This window comes from Mobula hypostoma, chromosome 5, assembly GCF_963921235.1.
Source record: "Mobula hypostoma chromosome 5, sMobHyp1.1, whole genome shotgun sequence".
NCBI classification, from domain to species: Eukaryota; Metazoa; Chordata; class Chondrichthyes; order Myliobatiformes; family Myliobatidae; genus Mobula; species Mobula hypostoma.
In genome coordinates, this window is record NC_086101.1 from 113,876,648 (window position 1) to 113,889,420 (window position 12,773).

General features: G+C 45.4%; 2 protein-coding genes across 2 annotated transcripts in view; one reads left to right on the top strand and one right to left on the bottom strand.

Moving 5' to 3' along the window:
* Positions 1-2,366: 2,366 nt before the first annotated feature.
* On the bottom strand, positions 2,367-7,542 carry LOC134346262 (trichohyalin-like). Its single transcript, XM_063047608.1, has 2 exons — positions 4,107-7,542; positions 2,367-2,399 (listed from the first exon to the last, which is right to left on the bottom strand). The coding sequence occupies exon 1, from the start codon at positions 5,780-5,782 to the stop codon at positions 4,190-4,192; it is 1,593 nt and encodes a 530-aa protein (XP_062903678.1). The 5' UTR covers positions 5,783-7,542; the 3' UTR covers positions 2,367-2,399; positions 4,107-4,189.
* A 420-nt stretch (positions 7,543-7,962) lies between these two features.
* Positions 7,963-12,773, top strand: part of LOC134346937 (zonadhesin-like) — a 153,685-nt gene continuing 148,874 nt past the window's right edge. Inside the window, exon 1 of the mRNA XM_063048811.1 lies at positions 7,963-8,087. Within this exon, the coding sequence (XP_062904881.1) occupies positions 8,020-8,087 (68 nt within the window). The 5' untranslated portion in view covers positions 7,963-8,019. The remainder of the gene's footprint in view (positions 8,088-12,773) is intronic.

The window sequence follows — 12,773 nt, forward strand, 5'->3', positions numbered from 1 at the left end:
AAAAAATAATGTAGGTAAGAAAGTTTCTGATACATCCTCAAAATTCGAATCTTGATTTGAACAATCATGGGAAACAACCTCATCCTGTACATCAGTCTTTTTAGCCATAGCTCTTGTTACAACACAGGTAGAATCTGTGTTAGAATCCCTCTGTGGTTCCTCAGAATTTGAATTTATTGTCAAATGCATTCAGGAAAAACTTGTCCACCTGCTAAATCATTCCCTAACAAAAGAGAAACATCATTCACAGGTAAACTGGATTGTAGTCCTACTTTAACAACTCCTGTAACTAATCCTGACCTTAAATTTACTCTATGTAAATGTACTGGCATAAGGGCACTCCCTATTCCTCTTATATAATTTACCTCACCAATGTCAGACTCATCACTAAACTTTAGCACACTGTCTAATATTAGTGATTGAGAAGCTCCAGTATCTCTAAGTATCCTTATTGGTACTGAATTGGATCCTTCTTTCAAGGATACAAATCCTTCTGTTATAAAAGTTTTATATCCCTTCTTAACTTGGTCAGACTCTGACACATCTTCATTAGTATTTGCTGAACCCTGTGGCTTTACAGGTTTTTCAATATGCTGCACACAAGCATCTGGGACTACTTCTTTCTCTTTCCTTTTCAATCGAAAGCAATTAGCTACTACATGTCCAGGTTTCTTACAACAATTATAAATAATACCAAAATGTCTCTCTTCATCCTTACATTTCTCACTAACTTCAGATTTAATTTCTGGTTTACCTTGACTCTCTGTGTTATTTTTCCTTTTAAAAATTTTACCTGTAGAAAATTTATTCTTGTGAATTAAAACATACTCATCAGCTAATTTAGCAATCTCCTGCAATGTAGCAGTGTCCCGTTCATTTAAGTATGTTCTCACTTCAACAGGAATGCTTCTTTTAAATTCCTCCTGCGAAATCAACTCTTTTAATTTATTATACTCCCCATTCACATTTTTAGAGGAAACCCATCTCTCAAAACACACAGATTTCTCATAGGCAAATTCCACATAAGTTTTTTCCACCGATTTCTTCAAACTTCTGAATCTTTCTCTATACGCTTCCAGAACCAGCTCATATGCCTTTAATATATTCTGCTTAACAATATCATAATCCAGTGCTTGCTCAGCATTTAAAGCTGTATAAACTTGTTGTGTCTTGCCTTTAATTACACTTCGTAATATCACTGGCCATTGGTCTTTCGGCCACTTTAAGCTCAGAGCAACAGTTTCGAAATGCTGGAAATATTTGTCCACTTCAGCTTCATTAAATGGAGCCAAAATAACCTCACAACTAGCAATAAACTGTTTCGTAGAACCAGAAGACTGATTTCCGGCCTTTAATTTCTGCATCTCTAGCTCAAATTTCCTTTGGTTTTCAGCTTCTCTTTCTGCAAATTCCCTTTTTTTTTATTAGCCTCTCTTTCAGCCATTTCCGCTTTAAATCTTGCAAACTTTAACTGTTCAAGATGTAACTGCATTTCCAGATTACTCATTGGAAACCTATCTACTCCTCCTCATCAAACAATTTCAAATTAATATAATGCTCAGCGATTTTTCTTTGCATGAAAGCCTTGGTGGAAGTTTTCATAATTCCTTTAATATCCAACCTCCTAGCAATCTCTAATACCTCAGGTTTTCTCGCATTCTCTAAAGACCCCGAGTTAGGCGTGTCCAAAAACCCGTCAATATCCATTGTTGCTGAATACTACTCATACCAATCAAACCAAAAAAAATTGCATATTTCCCTTTTCCAAATCAAAATGGCAATTACCAGCACTTAAACTCAAAATCGGAACATCTCCCGTGAGCCCCCACAGATTATGTTATATAACCGGCAACAATTAATATCAATCGAGACAGGTTATATAAAAACAACCAAACATTTATTAAACACGTATAAACAATGAAAAAAAAACAAACGAAAACCTTAAACGGAAGTTAACCACTATGCAGCCGTTCAACAAATCGTCACTCAGCACTGGTTCTTAAAGCGTTAAATGCGAAAACAGTTCTTAAAGTGGTAAAGTCAGATATAGTTCTTAAAATGGTGAATTCGAAAGTCCAACAGATTTATATGTTCAATTGGGAGAGACTTCTCTGGAGAAGGATTTCTTCATTGACACGACTTTCCTGTTGGTTCTGTCCAAAGGATTCACGATGCAAGAAATAAACAGTTTAAAACAACTGACCTTAATTTCTTTTAGAGAGAGCAAACCTTTGCATGAACTCTTTGCTCTTTTGGCAAGAGTTATCTCGATGCAGGTCACTACTCCTTCAACGAAGATTCAATAAGGTCGATCCTGTGTTAAATGCTGAACGATACCGACTCCTCTCAATCCTTCGGGTCCTGTACTTCGATAAAGTCTTCACTGCCCCATACTACTGCTGGAATAAGGTACATCAACACATCTAGCTAAAATTTCGGTCCAATAGTATGGTACCTTGCAACAGAACGTAACAACCGTTTTAAAAATGAAACTGCGTCATAAAAACAAATACGCAACAGAAACGGAGACACAGTACGTTCTAGCTGGAAATCTAAAAACTTAAATCTAAACTGCGTCATCTGAGGTCTTCCTTTGTATACCCGTGGTGCACATGTCATCACGTGACCTCACATTGGTGGGAAAATTACGTCAGGTGACCTCCAAAAGACCATTACATCATTCTCACAAAAAAAGTCACAGATCTCCTTGAGACATGTAACAGTGTGCACAACTCTTTGCAGTTTCTTGTGGTCTTGGGCAGAGCACTGGCCATACCAAGCTGGGATGCATTCAGATAGGATTCTATGGTGCACCTCAAAGTTCAAAGTAGATTTATTATCAAAATACATATATGTTGGTTCCTTAAACTTGTTACAACCTGGTGTGTGGTAGTGATGATAAGGTCCCACTATCTATTAAATGCTCCCAATGACGTGCATCTCAAATAACCTCGGACAAACAAGTCCAACCCCTGGCCTTCATGTGTGACTTAACTACTAAGCCTGGCAAAACCATTTCTACTGACTGGAGAAAGGGCAAAGGTGGGTTACTGCCACCTTAAAACCAGTTGCTTTGGGTAGATGGGGCTCGTCAGCTGCAGTTGGCAGTTCATCTTTAATATCAGCATCCGTTAGTCTCGTGAGACCATAGATTTGCGCCTTGGAAGGTTTCCAGGGCACAGGCCTGTGCAAGGTTGTATGAAGACCGGCAGTTGCCCATGCTGCAAGTCTCCCCTCTCCATGCCACCGATGTTGTCCAAAGGAAGGTCCTAGACCGATACAGCTTGGCACTGGTGTCGTCGCAGAGCAATGTGTGGTTAAGTGCCTTGCTCAAGGACACAACACGCTACCTCAGCCGAGGCTCGAACTAGCGACCTTCAGATCACTAGACCGATGCCTTAAGCACTTGGCCATGCACCAACATGGCTGTTCATCTAGGAGAAAGAAAACTCTGATTTCAAACTTCCGCTGCCTTGCGGCTATACCCACTCACAGGGAAGGTTTTTGGGAGTAAACCCTGAGGGAAAAATCCGTGGCTAGGGTCCCTAAGGCAGTCCTATGTTGAGTTCAATGCTGACTGGCAACTCCTGCGACGCCACTGATACCAAACTGTACTTGGTCTCTGTCGTTCCTTTGGATTCATTTGCTGCGTGGGGGGGGGGAGGGGCTTTCTACATGGGCAACAGCTTGCTCACCAGATTTACTGCCTCGACTCACATATCATGTAGACAGCTGAGACACCACATCCATGGTCAGCTGAGTCAACCAATGTACCTCTCTGAAATTCATTTTCTCGCAGGCATTCGCAGTAGAACAAAGAACTCAAATAGAATCAAAGAACAACTGGAGCACATGCTCCCTTGGTGCTTCTGCCATTAGGAAGGAGGTAACTTCACTCAGCTTCGCTGAACTGTTCCCACAGCCCATGGACTCACTCTTAAGGACACTATCACATATTTATTGCTCATTTCTTGGGAGGGATCCCAAACTAGGACTCAAGTTTGCTGACCACACCACTGTCATTGGGCTAATCAAATGTATTGACGATTCAGCATTTAGGAGAGAGAATTAAAATCTGGCTGAGTGCTGCCAGAACAACCTTTTACCTGATGTCAGCCCCACCAAGGAGCTGATGATTGACTTCAGGAGGAGGAGCCCAGAGATCTATGAACCAATTCTCTATGAAGCATCAGCAGTGGAAAGGGTCAGCAACTTGTAAGTGTATCTGGTGCAAAGGGACTGACTCTGTCCCTTCCCCAACACCTTTGACCTTTACCTCCCCAGTCTGGGTCTCTGAGCTAAACTCTAATACACTCTTCAGTATTAGTGACTGACACGCTCCCGTGTCTCTCCAGATCCGCACTGGAACTGGTTTTAACCCCTCCTTCACTGACACCAATCCGGTCGAGATAAACCTCTCGCGCCCTTCCTGAACTTTGGCAGACCTGTCCTTTCCTAGCGGTTCGTTTACCAGCTCGATACAGCCAGTCAAAATCGCTGTTTTCCCTTTTCCCGTCTCCTTCTTTGGGGCAAGGCACCTGGACGCAAAGTGTCCGACTTTCCCGCAATTATAGCAGACGATCCCAGGAGACTTCCTACCAGACTGCTCCCGGTCTACCTTATCCTTCTCACTAGTCCCCGGCTTACTTTCTGACTTTTCCGGCGGACTCTCCCCGCCGTCCTGACTACCCTTCTGGTAGCCTTTACTCAGGGAAAACTTCATTTTATGCGTCAACGCATACTCATCCGCTAACTTAGCAGTTGCGGCTAACGTGGCTGCCTCTTTCTCATCTAGGTAGGGTCTCATACCCTCAGGGACACAACCTTTAAACTGCTCAATCAGGATCAGCTGCAGCAGTCTGTCATAATCCCCCTCTACCCCCTTTGAGGCGCACCAACGCTCACAATATGTCTGCATCTCACGGGCAAACTCCAAATACGTGCGGTCCCACTGCTTCCTCTCATTCCGGAACCTCTGCCGGTATGCCTCTGGGACCAACTCATAAATCCTGAGGATGGCCTCCTTCACCACCTCATACTTCTGGGCATCTTCCGTGGACAAAGCTGAGTAAGCTTCTTGGGCTTTCCCTTTCAGTACACTCTGAAGTAAAACAGCCCACTTATCCCTCGGCCAGTCCTGACTTATAGCCACTTTTTCGAAATGGAGGAAGTACCGATCCACGTCGGTATCGTCAAATGGGGGAACCAGCCTAACCTCCTGGGTCGCCCGGAACCCTCCACCTTGGTTCGGCATGAGCCCCTGCTCGGCCCTTATCTTTAACTTCTCCAACTTGAATTCCCTTTCCCTCTGTTTCTCCTCTCGCTGCAACTGTCTCTCTCTCTCTTTCTTTTCTCTCTCCAACTGTCTCTCTCTCTCTTGCCTTTCTAACTCTCTCTCCTGCTCTTCTCGCTGTAACTGTCGGTCCCTCTCTTTCTCTTCTCGCTCCAACTGTCTCTCTCTCTCTTGCCTTTCTAACTCTCTCTCCTTCTCTTCTCGCTCCAACTGCCGTACCCGGAACTTGTGCTCGAATCTCAGTTTTTCAAGCTGCACCTGTACCGTGTCTCCAGCAGGTTTTTCAATAGACACCACCTCCAGCTCACCTTGGGGAAACACACCTTTTGATACATAGTGCTCTACGATAGCTCTGTGTATCTCCTCTCTCCTCATTGTCAACTTCCCCTTAGCAAGATTCAACCGTTTGGCCACAGCTACCAATTCCGATTTCCTGGCATCCTCTAATGCCTCCAAGGTCGGCGCCTTTATAATTTCCTCAGCCTCCATTTCTGCTGTTTGTCTTTTCTTTCTTTTGGGAATTTTGACCCAATCAATTTACTCCGTCCCAAATTTAGCGTTCAAAATCGCGGACGAGAACCCCACTTATGTTACGTACCCCGTAACTGGGTTGCCAAACCAGCAGAAATGGATCACTCAGTTGGAGTCTGGCTTACTAGAACTAAGAAAGTTTTATTAAAGAAACAAGCAATACAGTAATCGAAAGGATAATAAATGCAACGGTTCAGCAATGATAAACACACATGTGCACAGAATTAAGATAACAGGATCAATCAAGCTCTATCGTTGTCTAGGGGTAAATAAACAATTTCAAAGTGACACAAATTCCAGTTCAATTTAGTTCAGTTCACAGTAATCCTTGCCATGGCGATGGACAACGTGGGGGGAAGGAGAGACAGAACGGGAACGAATGATCATTCAGAACGGCTTCCACTCACAGACCTGCGATATTGCTCACAAGCAGCTTTCGGGCGAGTCCTTTGTGATGTCACCTGGGGTCACCGACTGTGACCCCTCCTCCAGATGCGGTCGATCCTCTGCAGTGAACCCGGCACCCAAGCAAGGGCGGACACACACCGGGTTCCCGCTGATCGTACCTTTCCACCCTGTGCGTTTGTGGCCCGATACTTCCCACCGACTCGTGAGAGGCGCACCGCTTCCAGGGTCTCATTACCTCGAATGTCGTGTGTGTCCTGCCTTAGCGAACCTGTCCCTTTTTATCCCCCTGCTGGGGTATCACCTGTCCATCACTTCAGACAGTTCAGGGTTCAAAGGGGGAGCCGCTCTAGACAGCTCTCTCTCCCGTCCCTTCATTACACATCTCCAGATCGCCTGTCCATCACTTCAAACAGTTCAGGGTTCAAAGGGGGAGCCGATCTTGACAATACCCAGACTGATGGCTCCTTCATTAACACCTCCAAATGCTGCCTCATTGTGTTCCTTATCTCTCCCTCCCCTGAGGACAGGTGGCAGACCAACTGCTGATGCCACTGGTTCTAGCCCAGGCCAGCAAACATCTTAATTTATGTGTATTCTCGTCACAGTTACATCACAGACTGGTAAGGAAACAGCAACGCCCTTGCACAGAAAATCCTACAGAAAGTAGTGGATGCGACCCAGTCTATCACAGGTAAAACGCTCCCCACCATTGAGCACATCTACACTAAGTGCTGTTACAGGAGAGCATCATCTGTAATCAGAGACCCCCAGCATCCAGACCACGCTCTCTTCTCGCTGCTGCCATTAGGGAGAAGGTACAGGAGCCTCAGGACCTGCACCACCAGGTCCAGGAACCGTTATTACCTCTCAACCATCAGGCTCTTGATCCAAAGGATAGATCTTCACTTACCCTATCACTGAATCGTTTGCACAACTTATGGACTTGCTTTGAAGGACTCTTCATCTCATGCTCCCAATATTTATTTATTGTTTCTTTCCTTTTGTATTTGCACAGTTTGTTCTGCTTTGCACACTGGTTGAACGCCCAAGATGGTGCGGTCTTCCATTGATCCTGTTATGGTTATCATTCCACTCTGCACTTATTATATCCACAAGGGGGAAATGAATCTCAGGGCTGGGTATGGCAGCACGTGTATACTTTGATAATAAATTTACTTTGAACTTTGGTTGACCACTGCCCTCCACAGGGGCTGCCCGACCAGCTGAGTTCCTCGGGCAGCTTGTGTATTCTCAGCAGGAAACAATCGGACCCACCCCAGTCCGTGGGACTACCTTGCCAGGGGCACACTCATGCTCAGAGCTGGCACATTGTGAGGGCAACAGTCACTCAGTTTAAAGTCCTACTGCCACCAAGAGAAACTTCGCAGATGCATTGGTTGAAGAGGAAATTATTGACACGCTCCATACAAATGTGGCAATTTTATGACACTGTGGAACAACTTTTATTAAATTGCATTATACTTCTATATATATCTTTATGAGTCCATAATCTTATCAGAATGTGTAGCAATTCTGAAGTCATGCAAAAGATTGCTGCCGTTTTAACCAGGGGAATTCTCTTTTCAAACTCAAAAGCAAACTTTGACATTTCCTTATACTTTTCTGCAGATTTGTGCAACTGTTATGATAGAGATTATGTGATCTCTGCCCCTTGCCACCGATGACGGTCAAAGATTACAGTACCCCACCCTCAATGATATCATGTATTTAATGGCATCCATTGACTTGGCTCGCGTCAGTCCACCGAGATTTCCCCGCGGGGTATAATGGGCTGCTGCACGCTCTACTTCCTGGGAATATTTATCACTTTTGCAGTGTCCCTTGAGAGTCTGAGGTGAGTACCCTCCCCACACACTGATTTTTCCTGCTTTGTATTGGGTAAATGAAATTGAGATTCAGAGGAGGTGGTGAGGGGGGAATAGTTCCCTGCTTCTCGCAATGGACGGTGACTTGTCCCAGAGTGAAACTTCCCTCCCTCACTGACATCTGAAGTGATTGAAAAGGCTTGCGTTCTTCTAGCTCCTGACATGTCCCCTTCAGCTTGTTCTCCGGCAGAGAGCATAAGACCAGAAGGCATACGGGCAGAAACGGGCAATTAGGGCCTATCAAGTCTGCTCCCCTCTCAACCTCATTCTCATATCTTCTCCTTGTAACCTTTGGCACCCTTACTAATTATGTACTTGTCAACCTCGGCTTTAAATATACCCAGCGACTTGGCCTCCACAGCCATCTGTGGCAATGAATTCCACAGATTCACTATGGTCTGGCTGAAGAAAGGCTTAAGGTAGAGGAAGGTGGAGGTGGGTGGGGAGGGTGGGCAAGATCTTCTGTTCACTTGGACTTGAGAGGCTTTATAGGTTTGACAGACCTATGGATGGGAGAGCTGACAAGTTGGATGGGCAGATGGTTTTTCTGCTGACAATTCGTCCCAAAGGGTTCACCGAACTTCTCTTCCCCAAGCAAGTTGTGGTGTCACTGGCACTAGAGTCAGGTGAAAAGGCTGGTATTTTGTAGAGGCCTGAGAAGCAGAAGGACCTTGGTTACAAATCCATAGATCCTTGAATGTGACAGCACATGTGGTTAGGGGTTGTATGGGACTCTGGCCTTTACTAGTTGGCCAGTACTGAACTATTGAGCACATCTACATGAAACACTGTTTCAGGAAAGCAGCATCTATCATCAGGGACCCCCACCACCCAGATCCTGCTCTCTCCTCACTGCTGCCATCAGGAAGTAGGTACAGGAGCCTCAGGACTCACTCCATCAAGTTCAGGAACAGTAATTACCCCTCAACCATTAGGCTCTTAAACTAAAGGGGATAACTTCACTCAGTTTCACTTGCCCCATCATTGAAACGTTCCCACAACCAAAAGACTCACTTTCAAGGGCTTTTCAGCTCATGTTCTCGATGTTCAGTATGTGTTTATTTATTATTATTATTATTATTGCATTTGTACAATCTTTTTGTCTTCTGCACTCTGGTTGAACACCCTAGCTGGGCGGTCTTTCATTGATTCTGTTAAGGTTATAATTCTATAGATTTGTTGAGTATGCCCACAAGAAAATGAATCTTAGGGTTGATATGTACTTTACTGAATGTAGAAGTGGGGAGGTGATGCTTAACAACACACACAAAATACTGGGTGAACTCAGCAGGTCAGGCAGCATCGATGGAAAAGAGTAAACATTCGACCTTTCAGGGTGAGACCCTTCTTCAGGACTGGAAAGGAAGGGGAGAAGACAGAGTAAGAAGGCGGGGGGAGGGGAGGATGAAGTATATGGTGGCATATGATCGATGGGTGAAACCGGGAGAGGGGGAGAGGTGAAGTGAAGAGCTGGGAAATTGATTAGAGAAAGAGATAAAGGGCTGGAGAAGGGAGAATCTGATCGGAGAGGACAGAAGACCATGGAAGAAAGGGAAGTGGGAGGAGCACCAGAGGGAGGTGATGGGCAGGGAAGGAGAGAAGGTGAGAGAGGGAAACAGGAATGGGGAATGGTGAAGGAGAAGGGGAGCAATTATCAGAATGTCAAGGAAACGTTGTTCATGTCATCAGGTTGGAGGCTACCCAGGCGGAATATAAGGGTGGCCACAGGAGGAGGCCATGGACCGACACGTTGGAACAGGAATGAGAATGGGATTTGGAACTAATATGTTTTTGCCATCTCATACAACCTTGCTCAGACTTCAGCTAGAGAATTAGAATCAGATTTATTGTCACCAAGGGACTAATTGTGAAATTGGTTGTTTTGTGGCAGCAGTACAGTGCAATATGTAAAACACTTTTTTTGTAACTTTAATGTCTTGCACTGTGCTGCTGTTGCAGAAGAGTAATGTCACAACATTATAAACCTGACTGAGAAATAAATGCAAGGTCCCTGCAATCCAGCGTTCTCTCTCTGTCTCTCTCTCTCTCCCCTCTTTCTCCCCCTCTCTCTTTCTATCTCTCTCTCTATATATTTCTCTATCTCTCTATCTCTCTGTCTATATATCTCTTTCTCTCTCTGTCTCTCTATCTCTCTCTAGCTCTATCTCTCTCTTGAGTGTGTTGGTCCTCGAGTCAGGACTCGGACGAGTGACATGGCAGATTGCAGACATCCCACCTCTCCCAGAAGTTCTGGGAGTCTCTTGCAAATTAATAGTGGCTCCCTGATGCCTGAAAATTATATACAATGTCACGGAAATCAATTTTTTTGAGAGCGAGCGAGCGAGAGAAAGCAAGAGAGAGCGCGAGAGCACGCCATGGCAGAGTGGACTACACTAAAGTGTACCCCTGCCTAATAGGGGTAAAAAATAATAACAGTGTTGCTCGCTGTACTGTTTGCAACAGTGACTTTTCTGTTGCCCATGGTGCGTTAAGACTGTAAAAGACATGTTGAGGTGAGTTTAACAGGTGTCATTCGATCATTAGCATAGCTAACGTTATTTAAACTAGCTGGCTAGCTGCTAAGGAGCTACTCTATTGCAGACATCCCACCTCTCCTGGAAGTTCCGGGAGTCTCCCGCAAATTGGTGGTGCTACCTCCCTGAAATGAGTTTTTGCAGGGTGGGATGTCTGAGATTGTAACATCGAAACAGCGAGCTGCTGGTCTCCCACTCTGGTTTGTTGCAAGAGTGATATCTCTCTCCCCCTTGCTAGTGTAGTACCCCACATCCACATCCCCCCCATACCAGATGGTGATGCAGCCAGTAAAAATGCTCTCTTCGGTACACCTGTAGAGATTTGTGAGTGTCTTTGGTGATAAACCAACTCTCCTCAAACTCCAAATGAAATATAGCCACTGTTGTGCCTTCTTTGTAGCTGCATCGATATGTTGGTTCCAGGTTAGATCCTCAGAGATATTGACACCAGGAACTTGACATTGCTCACTCTCTCCACTTCTGGTCTCTCTATGAGGACTGGGGTGTGTTCCCTTGTCTTACCCTTTCTGAAGTCCACAATCAGCTCTTTGGTCTTACTGATATCGAGTGCAAGGTCGTTGTTGCGACACCACTCAACCAGCTGATCTAGTTTGCTCCTGTACGCCCTCTCATCACCATCTGAGATTCTGCCAACAATGGTTGCATCATCAGCAGATTTATAGATGCCATTTGAGTTGTGCCTGGTGTCACGAACTCCATGACGGGTTGAAAAGGACCAGCAGAAATGGAACACACCTGGAGTCCGGTTTACAATGTGACGAGAATACACATAAAATTAAGATGTTTGCTGGCCTGGGTTAGCATCAGTGGCATCATCCAGTGGTCTGCCACCTGTCCTCAGGGGAAGGAGAGATAAGGAACAATGGAGCAGCGTCTGAAGATGTGTAATGAAGGGACGGGAGAGAGAGCTGTCTGGAGCGGCTCCCCCTTTGAACTCTGAACTGTTTGAAGTGATGGACGGGCGATACCCCAGCAGGGGGATAAAAAGGGACAGGTTCGCTAAGGCACACACACGACACCTGAGGTAATGAGACCCTGGAAGCGGTGCGCCTCTCACGAGTCGGTGGGAAGTACCGGGCCACAAACGCACAGGGTGGAAAGGTACGATCAGCGGGAACCCGGTGTGTGTCCGCCCTTGCTTGGGTGCCGGGTTCACTGCAGAGGATCGACCGCATCTGGAGGAGGGGTCACAGTCTGTGACCCCAGGTGACATCACAAAGGACTCGCCCGAAAACTGCTTGTGAGCAATATCGCAGGTCTGTGAGTGGAAGCCGTTTCTGAATGATCAGTCGTTCTCGTTCTCTCTCTCCCTCCCCTGACGTCCATCGCCATGGCAAGGATTACTGCGAACTGAACTAAATTGAACTGGAATTTGTGTCACTTTGAAATTGTTTATTTACCCCTAGACAACGATAGAGCTTGATTGATCCTGTTATCTTAATTCTGTGCACATGTGTGTTTATCATTGCTGAACTGTTGCATTTATTATCCTTTCGATTACTGTGTTGCTTGTTTCTTTAATAAAACTTTCTTAGTTCTAGTAATCCAGACTCCAACTGAGTGATCCATTTCTGCTGGTTTGGCAACCCAGTTACGGGGTACGTAACAACAATAAACAAAGCTCTTACCATCACTGGTAATCACGGGTGGAAATTAATCGGTCTGTGGCCTCCACCCTCGTGGTGGTCTTAAGCTCCACCAGTGGTTTCTCGGGTAGCTTCCCCAGTTCTCCCGTGTCATGTCTTCTCTGCCGTTATCAGACTGAAGGATCAACTTTTTATAATCCATCCAAAATTCCAGCGTTCGTTAGCTCAGCCGCTCTGAGCTGTTACCATGGTGACTTCCCAGCTCGTGTCTCAGCTCACACCGTACTCTCTCTCTCTTTTAATTGCCTCCTTGTTCATTAGACTGCTGAACTTTCTAGCAGTTTCTCACCTGCGTAACACTAGCCACACAGTCACAAATGTTGAGCAGTGGGCTAACCACACATTCCTGAGGTGCCCCACCATTGATTGTCATTGAGGTGAAGATGTTATTACCAATCCACACAGATTGTGGTCTTCCAGTTAGGAAGTTGAAGATCCAGTAGCAGAGGGAGGT

What these genes read in the sequence shown, in the direction of transcription:
- LOC134346262 (XM_063047608.1), bottom strand. Translation starts at nt 5,782, where the DNA reads ATGGAGGCTGAGGAAATTATAAAGGCGCCGACCTTGGAGGCATTAGAG.